Raw genomic sequence first — 17,744 nt, 5'->3', positions numbered from 1 at the left:
TGGGTTCAAAATTAGGGATAGAGGATAGGATAGAAAAAACATACTATATTTTGAAGCTTTAAATAATCACAACTTTTTTGTTTCAAATCTATTTTTACACCAAATTAAAAATCTCGTTATAAAATTTAATTTAATATGTGCATATTGAATATTAATTTATGAATCAAATTCGATAATTTTTAGAAAAAAATCAAAATAGAAGAAAGAAAATTTTTGGTGAATAAAATTTGTGAGAAAACTTGTGACAAGAGAAAGAAAATTGTTGGTCCATTATAAACAAATTTATAATTGTATGTTTTTAAAATTTACCGGAAAATATTATTCCATGGAAACTCTATTTCTTAGATATAGAGATGAATCTGATTCTCAAGTAGGTATCAAATTTCAAAATTTCATAGTAAAATAATACAAAACTTTCTAGTAATTACCATTTCCTCGATGGAAATTCCTTATCTTATAATTTTGTTTTGTAATAATTAAAGATAAAATGAGTAAATTATTTAAGTATAGAATTTTGAGGGCGGAAAGAGGAAATTTCAACGTAGTATGGACCCCTCATTCATCGCAGTTCAATTTGGATTCTTGTTTGACTCTTCCGGTTCTAGATTGTCTAGAAGCTTCAATTGGGCTATTAAAGTTGAGCTTCAGGCTACTAATTTGGCATCACATCTCATCAATTTCATTTACGACTTACATCTGCCGTTTCACGGTTTTGATCCACCAAATCATCTTATACATTTTTTTTCCCCGTAAAATAGTGTCTACGATCAATTCTACTCACAATTATAACTACATCCATCTACGTATTATATTCAGTCAATACAACAAATTATACATTCTATTTCTCGTACAGAAAAAATTATTAAGATAAAAAAAAACCAATTTTTGTAAAAAAAAAAGATAATTTTACCTCTACAATTCACAATTAATAATAATAATAATAGTTGTAAATTCATGTTTTAAAACTTGAATTCACAACCAACAATAGTGTCGATTATGAATTTGAATACGAAAGCTTGAATTCACCAACCAATACTATTCTAGTTGTGAATTCAAATTTTAAAATTCGAATTCACAATCACAATTGAATAGCTAGTTTTGGCTGTGAATTTGAGTTTTAAAACTCGAATTCACAACCAACACAACTGCTAGTTGTGAATTCGAGTTTTAAAACTTAAATTTACGTTAGAAATACTGTTGGTTGTGAATTCAAACTTTAAAACTCAATTCACAACCAACACTAGTCATTCAGATGTTAATTCTAGAACAACTAGTTGTTAATGAGATGGAAAACAAAGTTGGTCGTCACCATGTGTTAGATACTCGTGATATCTCTCTCCATCACTAATTTCTCATTTCATTTGTTGACATCTGATATGAATTCGAGTCGGTTGAGGTTGAATCTGTGAATGCATGGTTGAATATGTGAATTCGTGGTTGAGGTTGAATTTGTGAATCCAACTACAAGATGACAACATTTGTGTGACTCAAAACCACAAGCGAAAGCGCGATGATGAGTCAAACCTAAGGTAGCGGCGCGACGAGGAGAATCTAGCATTTCAAGCTTGTTCTAGCTTTTGACAATTTAAGAAGTTGAAGGCAAGAAAGAGCAAGACCAATGAAGAAGTTCCCGAAATGCGTTGTCGATTCTGCAATTTGCGCCAGATTGTTTATGTACACCAAACCCCGTGTTGCTCTGAATAAATAAACTAAATAATACAACAAAAATTATGCAGTTCACACCATCGTAAATGGCCCGACCTCGTCTATCACTCCCACGCCTTCCAGAATGTTCCTATTGCTTTCTACACCTTTCTCAATCACGGTGACTCTGTTCTCATCGTGGACTGTGATCAAGCACCTCTGCCGCACCATCTCTGTGATTTTCTTGCCTCTCGAAACAAACAGCACCATGAATAAAATCATCATCATGCTAGCGAGATTCAAGTAGCTCAATAGGTCACCACCGCCCTCAGGTGGGTTACCACCGCAAAAATTTCGATCACGGTCGAGATCGCAAACATGACGAAGAAGCCTTTGCTCAACTTCTTTAATTTCCCGATGGTCTCGTTATGCGCTAGGGTCGCGGCCACGACGTAGACGAGCAACAATATGACGAAGTTTAGGAGAAAGACCTTGACACAATTAGAGGGGGAATTAGACAATGCGACGACATCAACAATACCGATGTAGATGTTGGCGATGAGTTCGATGTAGCTGGTGGACAATTGGAGGGCGATCTAGCAATTAAGGGGTAAGTTGCATATTGTGTAGAAGTAGCAGGCGACTGGTGAAAATAAATTGAAAAGAATAAATTTTAAGTTTATATGTGAAGGATATTGATGCATGTGTGACTACTTTTTAAGTTTTTTATGCTAATAGACAGTTTTTAATTTTGCTATTTCAATTTGGATATTTCAAGTTCCGGACATATTTGTGCAACATGTTCGACTTTCTTGATGATCATCTAAAAATAGATAATCTCATATACTTTTAGATTTATCAAAAAAAATAAAAAAAATGAACTTGATAGTTTCCCCAGCTGTGTTAAATGCCCAGGTTGTGGAGGCCCTCGATGTCGAAAATGCAACAAAAAAATAGCAGCCCTCGTTTTTGAAAGGGCTTTTGGGACACAAAGATGGCCCATTTTCATGTTCTTGAACTATGATTTCTGCCTCCTATCTAGTTGAGGTACCACCCTCATCTACGCCTAAATATGTCACTTTCCCTCTACTCAAAATTAGTTTTCCTCATAGGCCCAGCTGCCTCTCTTTCTCTCTCATGGTTGAAGACAACCTTAATGATCTGTAACGCTCTCTCTCTCTCCAGGTTCATGTACTTGAACCAGTTGTCTTTGATTTTGACTACACATTTTTCAGAAGGGGGATCCCACTTTCCACAACTACAGAAGAAGATGCAATTCAAGATTTAAGCTTGCTGCTTCGACTTCAAAAAGATCCATTTCATTCAAGAAGCTTCTGAGCTTAACTTCTTACACTCTTCAAAAACCCACAAGCCTTGCTTCATATCATGTTCATTTCATCAATACATGTCATTCTCATAACTCGAACACGAACATATACAGAAGAAGAAGAAGAAAAAGAAATCATCAATTTGAACACAAACAAATCATTCAAAGTTATGTCAAACTATTAACAGAATCAACAAATTGAACAGGTTTTTTTTTTCTCTTTTGGTTGTGATGGTGAAATGACTTGATAAAATTGCAGTCACCTTCAAACCAATGTGATTTCACAGGACTTGAGACTTTACCTGGCTAGGCCTGTGGTTAAGTAGCTATACATCGTCATACACATGTAGCCGCTCCTCAATGTATACGCGGCAAATAGGGCATCTCTTGCACTTCTCGCAGCAGGTGCTGCACATATGCATCAAACCATGGTCAGGATTATTGAAGATAACGTGAAAAGAGTCGACAAACATGTTCGTGCCAACCCTTGTTTCCTTTTCTTTCTTTCTTTTTTCCCTCTCTTCAGGTTTTCAACCATTTAGGCGAAGAAGGGAGTGGATTAATTGATGGAAAATAAGTTATACCTGCAAAGAACATAATGCCTGCAAGGGAGCAGGACGACGTTTATCTGATCATCAAAGCAAACTCGACACAGGATTTTTTCCTGAGAAAGTAAATGAAAAAGATTAGTAATCGTGGGCATTAAGCCAGATAACAGAATTACGAATACATGTGTATGTAGAGGAAATTCAAGTAACTAATTTTAGATGAAGCCGATGTTAAACTTATTATCAAATTTTTATTCAAATCCTTGCTTCTCCCTTAATATATAAGACCTTTTGACTTGAAGTATTACAAAAGAAAGATGAGATCAAACAGAAGTTTAGGCTCACGTTTAAAAGTCTTTCAAACTCCTCCTGGCTGATATTTGTGATTTCTGTTTGTGAAACGAGTGCTGATTGAAGCCTCCATATCTGAGAAAAAGTAGCAATATCACAGCACCATACTAATGGAGTATATTCTTTGAAAATTGTAGATAGTCAAATGAAATAAATAATTTAGGGAAGGAATCCAAAATTCTACAATTGTTTTTTTTTTTTTTTTTAAATCAATAGGTGTAGAAGATCACCTCCTTAGCGAGCTCAGACTTCGGCATTTTCTTGACAGTATCAGGTGAGAATGTATTGTACCTGTTATGAACAAATAAAACTTTTATGAGCTATTATATGAGATCAATATGCATAAAAATTTAATGTGCAATACTGCTCTAGAAAAACATGAAGTTTTTCACTGCCAAAAATTACCCTGAATCCCATGAACAATATAACCGAGCTTGCTCTTCACGGCTTCCTTCATCAATTGACCACCATCCCAGTAACCTAAATCGAGAAAAATCCACAAAGGTCGATAACAAAGTATGATTTTGAAGACATTTTTAGATCTTCTATCGATTTAAGAGTCATTACCTTGATCCACGACGCAGAAACCCCATATAGTCATAAGCAGTAGCAGGTAATCTAAAGCTGCTTCCCGTTTCAGCTTCATCATTGAGTAAGAGGGAGATTTTCTCAACAAATCTATATATGGCGAACAAAAATCCGGCTCCTTGTAGCAAAAGTAGAGGAGAAAACAATAGCAGAATTGGGATATTTCTAACACCAGGAGGAGTTCCCTAAAATTGCAAAATTGTAATTATGAGATTCAAAACAACTTGATTACTGTCAGACAAGAAATATCTTAGCCCGGCATACCTCCAAGTACATGAAGAGTATGACTTGAAAACCAATCAAGGGAATTTTCATGATATGCCCTCCAATGTCTTGAAAACTGCACATCCTGTTTTCTTGATTGTCTTCATCAGGGGGTACCAAGACACCGTTACTCCAGGTAAAAGATCTAATATTTGACGAAGATGATGCTGCTGCTGTAAGATGAGAACGTCTATGAATTGCAGGATTATACCACTTCGTGCAAATAAGAAATGCGAAGCACTCTGCAACACTAAGAACAAAAGATACAAATAGAACTGTTACATGCAACAGATAGGACAGTCGATAGGATAAATGAATCAGGATATTTCATGTACCCGTAATTTATGAACAGATCCCACCACCCAAGAGCAGCTACATCACCTGCATATCATCCACATAAACTAGAATAGCGATAGATGTTTCACAACTCAAGGAAAAAGTAAAGTAAAATTGTTCCTATCTAATGGATTTCTGCAACACAAGGTGACGCCTTAAATGCTCCTAAAATGGATAGCTTATGAAAGAACATAATCAATGAGGTTTCTTAGTATTGAGCTGAATTTACCGCATAGTTTCAGAAGCGTAAATGTTGTCGCGGCAATGAAGAAGACCATTGAGATGGAAACCCAAAAGTGCTGAAGACAAAAAACATTATAAACAGTATATATATGTGTATATATATATATCGGTGTAATTGGTCATAGATAAAATAGCTTTAGCATAAACTGGTCTATTCCTTAAATCCTCCAAGGGGTGTTTACTTTGCATGATTGATAAAATGTAATATCCTCAAGAGTAGGATTTCTCCAATCTCACCCTTTCAATGGGATAGGAATCAAGAAAAACTAGCTTAAATGATAGAAATAATCAAGGGCCTTCGGATATCCCAAAGTTTCAATCCATCTAAGTAAACAAGGGATTAGCCTTACTATTTTTATTTACAAGGCTAATCCTCCAAAGTAAACGCCCCCCAAATAGATAACTTGGAACAATGTGAATGTGAATGTAAATGTATTCCTTTAGCAATTCAGTATTTTTGCTGTACCCATCTTTCCAGAGAAAAAAGGAAGAACATGTAAATGTAACCTCCACTACAGAATGTTTTTCATGCTAGTCACAAGCACAGGTATTGCTCATTAAAAAGCTTATTTTAATAGTTGCTTTACTTATAACTTACTGGGAGCGTCTCCCAAATAGCCTCATCACTTATATTATCGTCGTCTCCAGGCATAAGGGCCCGACACATCCTGAGCAGCAGAACAACATAAGAAGGAATTAATATACAATCTTTGACTTCGTGCAGATAGAACTCATAGAAGGCAAGGTTCAAATCAACATTTAAAAATACCACCGTCTACTATAGGATTGGAAGTATTACCTGATGTTATCAATCAAAATTGCAGCTTCTAGAGCTAGCAGAGGCAGAAACACAATCTTCAAATTTACAGCTGTCATTATAATATTATAGAAATAGGATAAGTTCATGACGAAGTTGTAAAAATTTCCCAAAAGCGCATGCAGATAGGCATTTGGGTAAAAAAAGACTCTCGAATGTTTTAGCAAAAGCGCATGACGGAGTATTGTACAGTGGAGCAATAAGGAAGCTTACCATATCTTTTCTGAAGATGTACACAGAGGAGAAGTTCAAAAGCAATAAGCAAAGGAGCCGCCACAATGGCATGAAAAGGCGCCCACTGTCCGTAAAAGTAATAATAGAGCGGAATCAATGAAGTTAGAAGAGAATACCAAGGGAGATTTTAGAACAGTAAAGTATATTCATCATACATTGCGACCGTGAGGCATAGATGGGGCAGGTAGGGAGAATCTGCCTCTTGCCACAACTGCATGAAATAACCAGATAGGAGAAAAAACCAACCTACGAAAATTGCACAAATGCAGAATCAATTAAAAATCGTAGAAACACGGTGTTTAACACATTTTGCTGTGGCTATATTTGAGGAAAAAGTATCAAAATAGCATATAATATAGTAACAAACAGGGGACCCTATATTTGAACGCAGGGGATTTTTGGATGAAAGACAACCAATTTATTCCAAAATGTACAATAATATACTAAGATATTTACAGAAAATGTTGTCTTGCTCAAGTAGAGAGTCTACAGGCGTTGTATTCATTGAGCAATGAAGAAAAAAGGAAACTGAAACAAAAGAAAAAATTTCTTAACCGACAAAAAGGAATCTTAATCACCCAATGTGCCTCAAGTTTCTTTTCCTCCTCCAAACGATGCACATTGGGGGGGGGGGGGGGGGGAACTTCACTGGCTAAAGAAAACCCTTTTCTCTACCTCTAAACAAATATTTCGGGTAATTCATAATTGGGAGCATTCACATTTTCATCTTATCATAAACCTCTCGCAAAAAAATTATAGGCAGATGTTGTTAAAAACTTATACAATTAGCTTAATAATCTTCAAAATTCAAAATACCATCCCTTCTTAGTTCTTACAGCATTCGCCAAACTTCCTAAAAAGTAAATAAGATGATATTCGAAATTCCAAATGTAGATGCAACTCTTGCACCAATTTAACCAAATCATAACCCTAAAACAAAATAGCATACAAACAGAAAGTAAACCCAAAATCCAAATTGAGGGGAAAGAATTAGCTGCAAAATAACAGAGAAAACCCACATTTTTCAGCTCAGTCAACCCAAATCCTAATTCTCTAGCCATCAAATTAAACCTATATAAATCCCCAGAGTTCAATTCCCATCTTTGGTAAAATAAACAGAGCATAATTAACACCAAAAAAACACAAACACGGACAAAGAAGAAGAAAAAACATACCACCAAGAGTAGTTGACAGCATGATCGAGCTTGAGAGAGAGAATAAGAGAGAAGGAGAAAAGCAACCCATGAGCCACCACCACTTGAAAAGACTTGAAAACTCTCCTCCAGCTCATCATCTCCCCAAACCAAAATTCTATGCACCAAAAAACTAATTGACGCGCGCACACACACACACAATTACACTGAGTCTATGTTTGTATACAATCTATCCATGAAAAAAAAAAAGTTGAAACTTGAACGGGAAAAAGGAAATCTATTATTCAGACTACAACGTAAATTGCTGAGGAGGTCTTTGGATTTTCAGGCGAATGTCGCTTTTGCTTTTTCATTTATTATTTTTATTACGGAGGAAATGTCGCTTTTGCAGCTAATTTTCTTGATGTCGTGTGATGTTAAATCCCAAATTGCCCACTATCTTCTCGAAGAAAGAGGCGCGTCATATGGGGATATTTTTGTCATTTCAGAAGGCGTTGTTGGGTGGGATCGTGGACTCTACATGAACAGTTTAAGGTTCTCTTTGCTAAAGCTACATGCTTTTATGTAATGGAAGCTGACTGACAATATGCCGCCCGCAAAATCTCCATTATTTCGATTTTTTCTATTAATAAATTTGATTAAAAAAAAAAAATCTGTTATGATTCATCTATATTTTTTTCACATCAAAATAATTGATTCACCTGTAAATTTATAAATTAAGTTGGGATTTTTTTTTTGTAAATTCTTAAGTTCCAATTGGCCTGAATAATTTTATACAAAATTTGATTTTTTTTTTCGTGTAATGCATTATAATAGTTATAGACTTATAGGCTTATAGCTAAACTAAAAAAATAAAGATATACGGAGTATATAACTAAGTAGAAAAAAAATCTAAACATATTAAATAAAATTATGATATTGATTACTAGTATTTTGCAAATCATGTGAATTGATATTATGTTCTTCTTATTGGATTACGTCTTATGGGTTCGGGTCATGGTTGTAAAGGACCTAATTGTAAAAACAGGACTGTAACTTTCAATATTTTCAGAAAGAGGACTATATGTTATGAAATTTGAAAATGAGGACTATGTGTTATAGAATTTGAAAATAAGGACTATAACTTTCATTTTTTTACATTTACACTCCTATTTCGGGTCGTGATGAAAGTTATTGTCCTTATTTTGATATGTTAAATAGGAGTGTAATTATAAAAATGAAAGTTATAATCCTCGTTTTCATATTTCGTAACATATAGTCATCATTTTCAAATTTCGCAACATATAGTCCTCTTTCTGAAAATATTAAAAGTTACGGTCCTGTTTTTACCATTAGGTCGGTTGTAAAGCATAAAGTTTGGATGAAGAGAGATTTTCACTAACTAATTCATAAATAAATATATATGAAGTGCAAAGATATTTTTTTATAAATTGTAGGGCTAACTTGTGAGGTTAATGATATTTGAACGAATTTGCAGAATATGTTTAGAATTGGGGATAATCTTAAAAATAAATTTTGATCTGATCAAAAAAGAGACATAAAGAAGGGCACTTAATGTTAAATTAAGGGCATCAACAATGAGGGCTCGGAAATCGCATCGAGCCCCCCAACTCCGCACCTACCCTCTCCCACCCCCCCCCCCATTGCTGCTCCGCTGGCTCGCGAGCCCCCATCTCCTCTCCGATTCGGGCTCAATTTGGAGAAGGAAAGGGCACGTGTAATCCACCCCCACTTTCAGCCATTTTTTAAATTAAGAAAAAAAATCAAAAAATTTGAAAAGAGTCATTGCTTTATAGTCGTTTTTTTTGGCCGTTGGTTTTTCGGCCGTTGGCTATTTTTTATTTTTATTTTTTCTTTATTTCTTCTATAAATTGATTCCACTTTCATCCTTTCAAACATCTTCTTTCTTCATTTTCTACTCCTACTTTTCTTCATATTCTTCTCTTAATTTTCTCACATAACCATGGAAGGAGATTGGAGAAAATATTGGACCCAACACCCCCAAAATCCATTTCCCGGCGAATCAAATGCATCCGCCCAAGGATTCTCGCCATTCACTCAATAATCAAATGCCTTTCAAACGCAAGGCATTGAAGGAATCAATTTGAATGCCCAATTTGTGGTGGCGTCCGACCTCGAGGTGGAGGAGATAGTATCTATGCCTCCCAAACAATGAGGTCACTACACTCCGACGGAAACGATACTCGTTTGTCGTTTATATCTCGAGCATACAAACGACTCTGTGGTGGGTATTGACCAGAAAGGAGCTCAGTATTGGGGCGTCATTATGAAGAAATACAATGCTCAACGACCCCAAGATACCATTCCATGCGACATCAAGCAACTAAAGTCACACTTTCAACGCGTGGCAAAGGAAGTGAAGTTATGGGAGAGCATATACAAAAAATACCGGGAGAATTGGGCATCCGGCATAAGTGATGAACAAATCAACGAGCAAGCAGAAAAAATGTGGATTGCCGAGTATCGTTCGACGTTTAAGTATCCATATGCATGGAAGGCATTGCGTGAATCCACTCCGATAAACGCTCGAAGGGCTCGGACGGTCACGGCACAACGACTTCTAGCGATCAAAGTATCTCCACAAGGCCCCAAGGCCAAAAGGCAGCGAAGAGAGACGAAGGAAAATGCAAGAAGAAGGCCGAGACATCCGACGACAATGCTCGAGCTCTCGGGTACATGGCGGAGATGGTCAAGGTCATGGGCCAATTCTCCCAAACTCAACGCGACATCGCCGATAGCATCTTGATAAGTAGGGACACCTCTCAAATGAATCCTGACGAGTTGGCGTTTCACTTGGCCAAGGTGGAAGAAATCAAGCAACGCAACAAATCTCCCATAAATTCTAGGTTTCTTTTGTATGTTTTTTTAATTTTAAGTAATTTAGGACTTTATTTAATTGTATTGCAATTTTAATTTTCAATCAATGTTAGATTTATTGTAAATTTTAATAAAAAAATAAGAATAAAATTAAATGGGAAATAAAAATATTAATTATAGAGAGCCAAAAGTGGACTCTCCCATTGTTGAGAGTGGGCTCTTAAATGGTGGGGATCACATTTAAGAGCCCATCTTGGCTCTCCATTGTAGATGTTCTAAGTCAACACTAAAGATCAAAGCTAAAGAATCAAACCTGATCCTCTCAAAAAAAAAATCAAACCTGATAATAATATAGCAAATAAAGTAGTCAACGCGATGAAATATTAATTTTATGTGGTTCTCATTTCTTTATTTTTTTGGACGTAAATATGGTTCTCATGTAAGTTTTAACCATATATCTTATTGTATCCTAAAATAATGAAGTATATGTATATAAGCTAGTTATGTCTCATGCGGAAAACACGATATGTTGAGAACAAATAAATGGTTGGGGACCTTGAGTGTTTTGTAAAATAGTCATAGCTAGTATATCTGCTGGAAAAAACAAAAACTACAAACTGTTTAATTTGTTCTAGTTCAAGTATATTAGAAATACGGGGAAATTCCAAATATATACTAATTAATAGATGTACATCTCGCTAGTCACTACAGTACATTTAATTAATTCTCCATATTGTTCATGTATAATACTTATCGAACATTATTAATGTTTTTGAAACGTGCATTAAATGTGAATCCCATTATTTATAAAAAAAATACAAAGAAGATTAATTGTCGAACATCAACATCACAGTATAAATGTGTAGATTTAATATCTCAGTCATTCTTTATTACAACGAGAAGTTCCTAATTAAAAGAACAATCGATTGAAATTTGAAGAAGACTTTATCTAACAGCTAGATTCATTCCTCGATCTATATATATATCGGAAGATCAAGATGCGCAAGAGATGAGGCTCCCCGACGTTGATGTGAATTGTAATAGGTTAAATCATTAGAAACTAGCAACTGTCAAAATAGGAACTTGTTCTTTATTGTAAATTCCAAGGTCATACTTGTGAATACATATATAGTTCTTAGGCTAGGCGCTCTTCAATGTAAACATCCAAAGTCTAGAATTGAACACATTGATCCTTATAAAGTGTTCTTCATTGTAACAGTGTGTTCACATAGTTGCTTACTCATTCGTTATAAGAACACTATTTTTCGGTAGCATCTGTTACTCCGTCAACTTTTAAATACATTAGTGGTAATTTGTTCAAGCATTAATTTCACTTTTTGGTTATTCCTTCTGAACATTAGCGTCAAATGTATTTACTCGGGCTCGTCCATTAAAATTTGGCAAGGGGTATGGATGATCAATAATAGTGCTAAACTCACATGATATTCGTTTCTTGGTTGAGGATTTTATCGTCTTAAAGCCAACTATATTTTGTGGTGTTCCTAATTAAAGTTTTTGATAGAATATATACATATATGTAACGTTTCATTTTCTTACGTGTAGTTGGATTAAGATGGAGAAAATATTGCTTCTTACATGTTGTTTTTCATTTACTTGGTCCATGCAAAATAGATAGACTTTCAGCTGGTGGTTCACTGAAGAAGTCACTTTTCCAGATTGCATACAACAACTAGTGGGTGATTTGCATGCGTAAACTATTTATTTCCCGTTTCCAAGTGAATCCAAGGATGATAAACAAATGATTCACAATAAATTAAGAAGTTTGGAGAAAGGACTCAAAAAAGATGAAGCATCTCCACTTTTGGACAAGCTTGTTTTTCATAAGTCTTTTATAGGTCGTACATACATAAAAAACAAAAACAAAAACAAAAAAAAATATTTAATACACATAATTTATACTTTAAACTTAATAGTATAGAATTCACAACTTGAGGCAATTAATTTGAGAAATTTGTTGAACCCTTGTTATTACGCAGGGTTCATCATTCCTCACTCCTACTTGAACACAATCAGTTGGAGCTTGGGATGTTGCCACAAATTGTGCCCAATTACATCAATGCATGATTCTAAAACTTAATTATAAAGCTTATGGATTTGCATAATTAATTTTGTAATTGAACTATGACATTGAATTATCGAATTTTGTATAGTGGAACATTTTATGAAAAATGTTGAAAGTTTAGGGTTTTTTGATAGAAAACGAAAGGTAAAAATATTTTATGAAAAATGCTAAAAGTTGGGAACACAATGGAATAAATTTTTATTTATTTTTATGGTGGGGTAGAAAAAAAAAAGTTCCACCTCAGTCTTTGACAAGCTGAATCTTTTTGTCATCGAATTTTACATAATGGGACATTTGGAAAATGTTGAAACTTCGATGGTTTAAATAAAAAATGAAAGTTGGGGACATTTTATAAAAAAAAATTAAAAATTAGGGACAAAATATTGTTAACCATTTTTTAATACATTATTTATTTACATATACACGACATGTTAGATTGTTTATTTTTATTATTTTTTTTTGATAAATTACATAGTAAATAAGGAAATTTTAAAGGGCGCGTGACAAAAAACTCGAACCCGGGATTTCTGATTTTGGGCATTAACCTTCTACCATTAAGCCAACACATGCACATTTATTTTTACTCCCTCCCTCCCACTAAAAATGGGATCTATTTTCATAAATAAAAAAATTTAACTTTTAAAAAAAACGTAGGCTCTATTATTTTTAATCAATTTACACTTTTTCCTTAATTTTCTTGCCAAAAGGGTTTTAGCCACATAATGGGACGGAAGTATTATTTAGTTGAGAACACATTTGATCTCAGACGTCAAATTTGGCAATAGTAGTATATATACTTTTGTCAAAATATAATGATCAGAGTTCAGCTTAAAATGAAACATTAATTAACCCTTCAATTCGTGCAACGCTCAATTTGTTAATGTGTTTCATTATAAATATTACTAATATTCTGCCAAACATTTAATCAATTAAAATACCAGCTGTTTGCAAGCTGTACATATTATTTAGAACAAGAGAAATGCAAAATGAAGATAAAACATAAATTAAGAAGATAAAATCATGGTTTTTTCACTAGTAGTGCAACCAAAAATCTTGCACTTTAGATTACAACACCCTCACGGCCAAGGGTCAAGCTCAAGTCAACATACCTATATACTTAAATAAAAGCTTCAACATAGAAAAAAGAAATATACCAATGATTTGGCCTATATACATTCCCACAAACGACGACTTCCCCTCACGGCGGCAGCGGCGGAGGAGTAGACCGTACGTGGCGGTGGGGATGAGAACAAACACGTCACTTTCTCAAAACCTAATTCAACAATTTTGTGACCAATATAGCTAGAGTGATGGGAATTAATTTCATGTAGACCCGAGAAAAGTGAGTAGAAAAGAAATCAGCATATCTCCTCAAATTCTACGTTTCTACGTTAGGTTTCCATTTCTCAACTTCCACGATGGATATGAACAAACACAATTTTTTTAAAATCAAACACCACACAAAAAGATATATATATATATATAATAAAATCTGAAATTCAAAGCGACCTGTGTTGAAGGATATTGATATTGGTTCTTTGCCTCTTGACACTCCCGGAAGCGGAGTCTTCAGCAGTTTTATCCATAACTGCTTTAAGCGCATCTTGGATGGAGTGGTGATCACAAGTGGTGGATTCATCATCTCCGGTTATGAACAACACATTCTTGACTCTCCCACCAAGTGTTGTGATCTCAGCTTTGAGCGTCCGAAGGCGGAGGGCTTTCAACGTGTTGATGAGATCCGGCAAGAGATCAGAGCGGTCCTCGCAGCAGATGGACGCCTTGATCACCGCTCTGCCCTCCTCGTCCGCCTCCTTATCCACGGTTAGCTCGTCGCTTTCCGTCGGGACGGGGCTGCTCTCCGCTATAAGGGAGGTCTGCCGCTTCAGTTCCTTCACGTGCTGGATCACTTCAGCCAGCAGTGAGGCTTTGTCTGTCTGAAAAATCATGGATTTATATATCAATAATGCAATGCTACCATGCATTGCTCATTGAATCTAAAAGAGTCGTCTGCGTAAAAGCCCTCATTTTTATTCTATATATCGAAAAATGTTATGAAGCACGGCTTGTAATAAAATGTGGGTATATAGGGCGTTTTTAATGCTAATATAATGGGTGCATAGAAATAAGCCAAATAGACTGACAAGAATGCTTCTTTGTCTGGCTTTTTTAGAGTATTCTTTTCTTTTTGAGATACTCTCATACTTTGAATTTTTTGACTGCGAATCCGGCAGGAATTTTTCATGGAAGCTTTTCGCCTGCGTATTGGTTTCTCTTTATCATATCAAACTTGGCGATGTTTACGCTTGTTCAGAAATTAATTTCAAGGAAAGAAAATGAAAAACATTAACAAAATTTAGAGGCCTTTTTCTATATACTATGATACATAAAAATAAGCGCCTTTGTCGCATTATCTCCCACCTAAAAAACCACTCATGCTAAAATCTCGATAATTTTGAACTAAAACGGTAAATATAATAGAAGAATGAAATAGTAGTAAGGCTTACTTTGGTGGTGCTAGGGAGCAAGCTTCGGAGCTTAGCAAGATGGTTGTTGATTCTCTCTCTTCTTCTTCTCTCAGCTTCGCTGTGACTCTTGGACGCGGCGAGGGCCTTGGCATCCATGATTTCCTGCGCCGTCATCTTCTGCAGTTCAGCGTGGAGGCCGAAGGGGGCGCCGCCGCCGCCGGGGTGCACCACCTGCCCTAACGACTCAGTGAGGAACCTCAGGTGGTGGTCTCCGTCGTAGCCGAACGACGGCCTTCTGCCGAAGAGGCCGGCGCAGGCTGCCTGCTGCGGCGGCGGCGGGAGGAGGAAAGGGTCATGGGCCGGGTTGAGGGTCCACGGTAGGATGTGTGAGACGTCGGCGTAGGCGGCGGCAGCTCCATTTATGTATGCATCTGTGGTGACGTTGTGTTGGTGCTGCATATTTTGAGGGATAGTGTTGAGATTTTGGTTTTGGTCCTGAATTTGGAAACCCTCAATGTTATCAGTTAAGATATGGATGCCATGAGAAATGTTTTCTTGATTGTCTTTGTTGTTGGTGTCACACATAATATGTGTGTGGAAATTAATTTGGAGAGAAGTTGAAATTAAATTTATATGTGTTGTGGTGGAGAAAGAGGCATGAAATGAAGATGGCTTTAGGGTTGTTTGATAATCATGCCATCTTTCTTTCACATAAAGATGAAAAGAGAGAATATATGATGAAGAAGTTGGATTTTACTGGTTGATCTGGAAAAAGATGAAGAAAACAGACCTATAAATTGTGTCTCTCTTTGATGGGATTTTGGACTTTTGTTTGAAAATCTTCTCTTCTCTTGTATATATTGGGGGTGTGGTTTCTGAGGAGTGAAGAAACACCCTTTTTATCCTACAATGAAAGAAGCTTTCAATTTTTTGTTGGTATCTTTTTGGTCTCTCACTCTACCCCCACCACCTCCACTCTCCTAAGATATATAGAGAGGGAGGGCGTGAAAGTGGTGATAATCTTGTTTCCTTTCTTCTTACGGCACTCTCTTTTCTCTCTCTTACCACATATATCCATTTCTGCAGCTATCACACCACACAACTTTTTCTTGGGGTGTATAGGGACACTCACACACACCATATATATTTTAATGTGGCATGTTGCTTAGTGATTGGTTCAAAGATTATAATTACAATTGCTGCTGCGGCACAAACATACTAGATTTCTCAAGAGAGAGAGATTGACAAATAAATTAATAAAGCGTAATTAGTGATTGATGATAATTGATTAAAAATAAAAGGAATTAGTATATCCCATATTGATATTGATAATATAATGGGGTGGCTGTATTGGTATTTCCACGCGAAAGCTTTGTGGTTCCCCAGGCGCCATGCAATGATTGTGTCTTGGAACACAACCCCAACCCTCGTCTCCAGGTTCTCTTTATTCTTGCATACAGTTTCTGTCTCTATATGTTTAGCCTCCCTCGGTTTCAGTTGCAACTATTCATCACATTTACTGCTGCCTACTCCCTCTTCCCATTTTTTTTCAATAAATCTATGCAGCTACACACTAATATAATAAAGATAATCTTAATTTATTTAATTTATTTTTTTAATAAAAATAGAATTTAGTTATTTTATTATATTCTCTACATTGTACTTATTTTTTTTAATTTTTTTTTACATTTTTTATTTTTAATTTATTTTTTAATAAAAATAAAAAAGTTACCAAAAAATTACAAAAAAATAACTATAATGTAAAGAATATGATAAAATAACTAAATCTTATTTTTATTTTAAAAAATAAATTAAATTATTTTCTACTTAGGTAAATTGTGGGTGGCCACAATGTGACTATTTAGCATTACTCTTTTTTTTTTCTCGCTGCATTTTAATATATTACTACTACAAAATATTCATTTTTGTATATGTCAATGTGCAGAGTAAGAAAGAGTGATGATGGGGGATTTGTCAATTTTTTAGTATGCTTTATTGCCAAGTTTCAAATAATAGTAAAAGGGTTTTTGATATATAGGAAACAGTGTAGTTAAATGCAGTTTTTTCTTGTCTGGATATGGGGTGTTATGATTTGGATTTTGAATACTAGGTTGCTTCTCAACTTTAATGAAGGGAATACTCACTGTAGTTGGCCCTTTTCTGATATTAATATGATGTATGTACGTATTATGTATATATATGTATGTGTATGTAGGTTTAATTATAACTAATACTATAAATCTATAATCTTAAATTTTGGCAATTAATTAATTATATATTCTCTATGTCTTAATTATATATGATTTTTTTTTTGGATATAGACGATATTCTATTTTCTATAAGAAGTGGAGTATGTTTTTAACTTATTTATTAGCATATCTCTATTTAGGCAGATGGGATCCTCTGTCCCACAATATTGTGTGTACCACGTGTACCACTCTTCATTTCTTTATTTTATAAATTGTTTTTTATAAAAATAAAAATTATTATATTATTATAAACTCTAATTAGTATTTATCATTGAAAAATTAAAATTTAAAAAATTATATACCCTAACTTTGAATTAATGAACCCAAATAATCTATTATTAATTCAAATAAATATAAAAAATAATTAGAAACCCTAAATGGATGAGTGAACCCTTGTTAATTATCTTTATAATATATAAAAGCATAATAAATTAAAATGAAATAAAAAATAATTTATAAATATAAAGAAATGAAGAGTGGTACACGTGGTACACACTATATTTTGGGACAGAGGATCCCATTTGCTATTTAGGGGGGTGTATTCGTTGTGGATTTCCACAGACTTTAAAAAGTCCATGGAATTTAAATTCCATGGAATTC

At 34.9% G+C, this 17,744-nt stretch overlaps 2 protein-coding genes across 3 annotated transcripts; both read right to left on the bottom strand.

Moving 5' to 3' along the window:
- Positions 1 to 2,947: 2,947 nt before the first annotated feature.
- Positions 2,948 to 7,890, bottom strand: LOC130986325 (uncharacterized). The gene is made up of 14 exons (XM_057909705.1): positions 7,528 to 7,890; positions 6,508 to 6,598; positions 6,332 to 6,416; positions 6,101 to 6,170; positions 5,900 to 5,969; positions 5,288 to 5,357; positions 5,058 to 5,103; positions 4,723 to 4,972; positions 4,438 to 4,643; positions 4,276 to 4,350; positions 4,101 to 4,161; positions 3,865 to 3,945; positions 3,556 to 3,635; positions 2,948 to 3,379 (listed from the first exon to the last, which is right to left on the bottom strand). Exons 1-14 carry the CDS (start codon positions 7,644 to 7,646, stop codon positions 3,298 to 3,300), a joined length of 1,386 nt encoding a protein of 461 aa, XP_057765688.1. The 5' UTR covers positions 7,647 to 7,890; the 3' UTR covers positions 2,948 to 3,297.
- A 5,541-nt stretch (positions 7,891 to 13,431) lies between these two features.
- On the bottom strand, positions 13,432 to 15,954 carry LOC130986324 (transcription factor bHLH30-like). Of its 2 annotated transcripts, XM_057909704.1 has the most exons (3): positions 15,686 to 15,931; positions 14,935 to 15,390; positions 13,432 to 14,364 (listed from the first exon to the last, which is right to left on the bottom strand). In XM_057909704.1, the coding sequence occupies exons 2-3, from the start codon at positions 15,352 to 15,354 to the stop codon at positions 13,927 to 13,929; spliced, it is 858 nt and encodes a 285-aa protein (XP_057765687.1). In that variant the 5' UTR covers positions 15,355 to 15,390; positions 15,686 to 15,931; the 3' UTR covers positions 13,432 to 13,926. The 2 variants fall into 2 exon arrangements, with proteins under 2 accessions (XP_057765687.1, XP_057765686.1); XM_057909703.1 differs by having other exon boundaries at positions 14,935 to 15,954.
- Between the last annotated feature and the right edge of the window lie 1,790 nt (positions 15,955 to 17,744).

The sequence above is a fragment of the Salvia miltiorrhiza genome, chromosome 5 (genome assembly GCF_028751815.1).
Source record: "Salvia miltiorrhiza cultivar Shanhuang (shh) chromosome 5, IMPLAD_Smil_shh, whole genome shotgun sequence".
NCBI classification, from domain to species: domain Eukaryota; kingdom Viridiplantae; phylum Streptophyta; class Magnoliopsida; order Lamiales; family Lamiaceae; genus Salvia; species Salvia miltiorrhiza.
The sequence above is the reverse complement of the archived record's forward strand: the minus strand, read 5'-3'. Positions and strand labels throughout refer to the sequence as shown.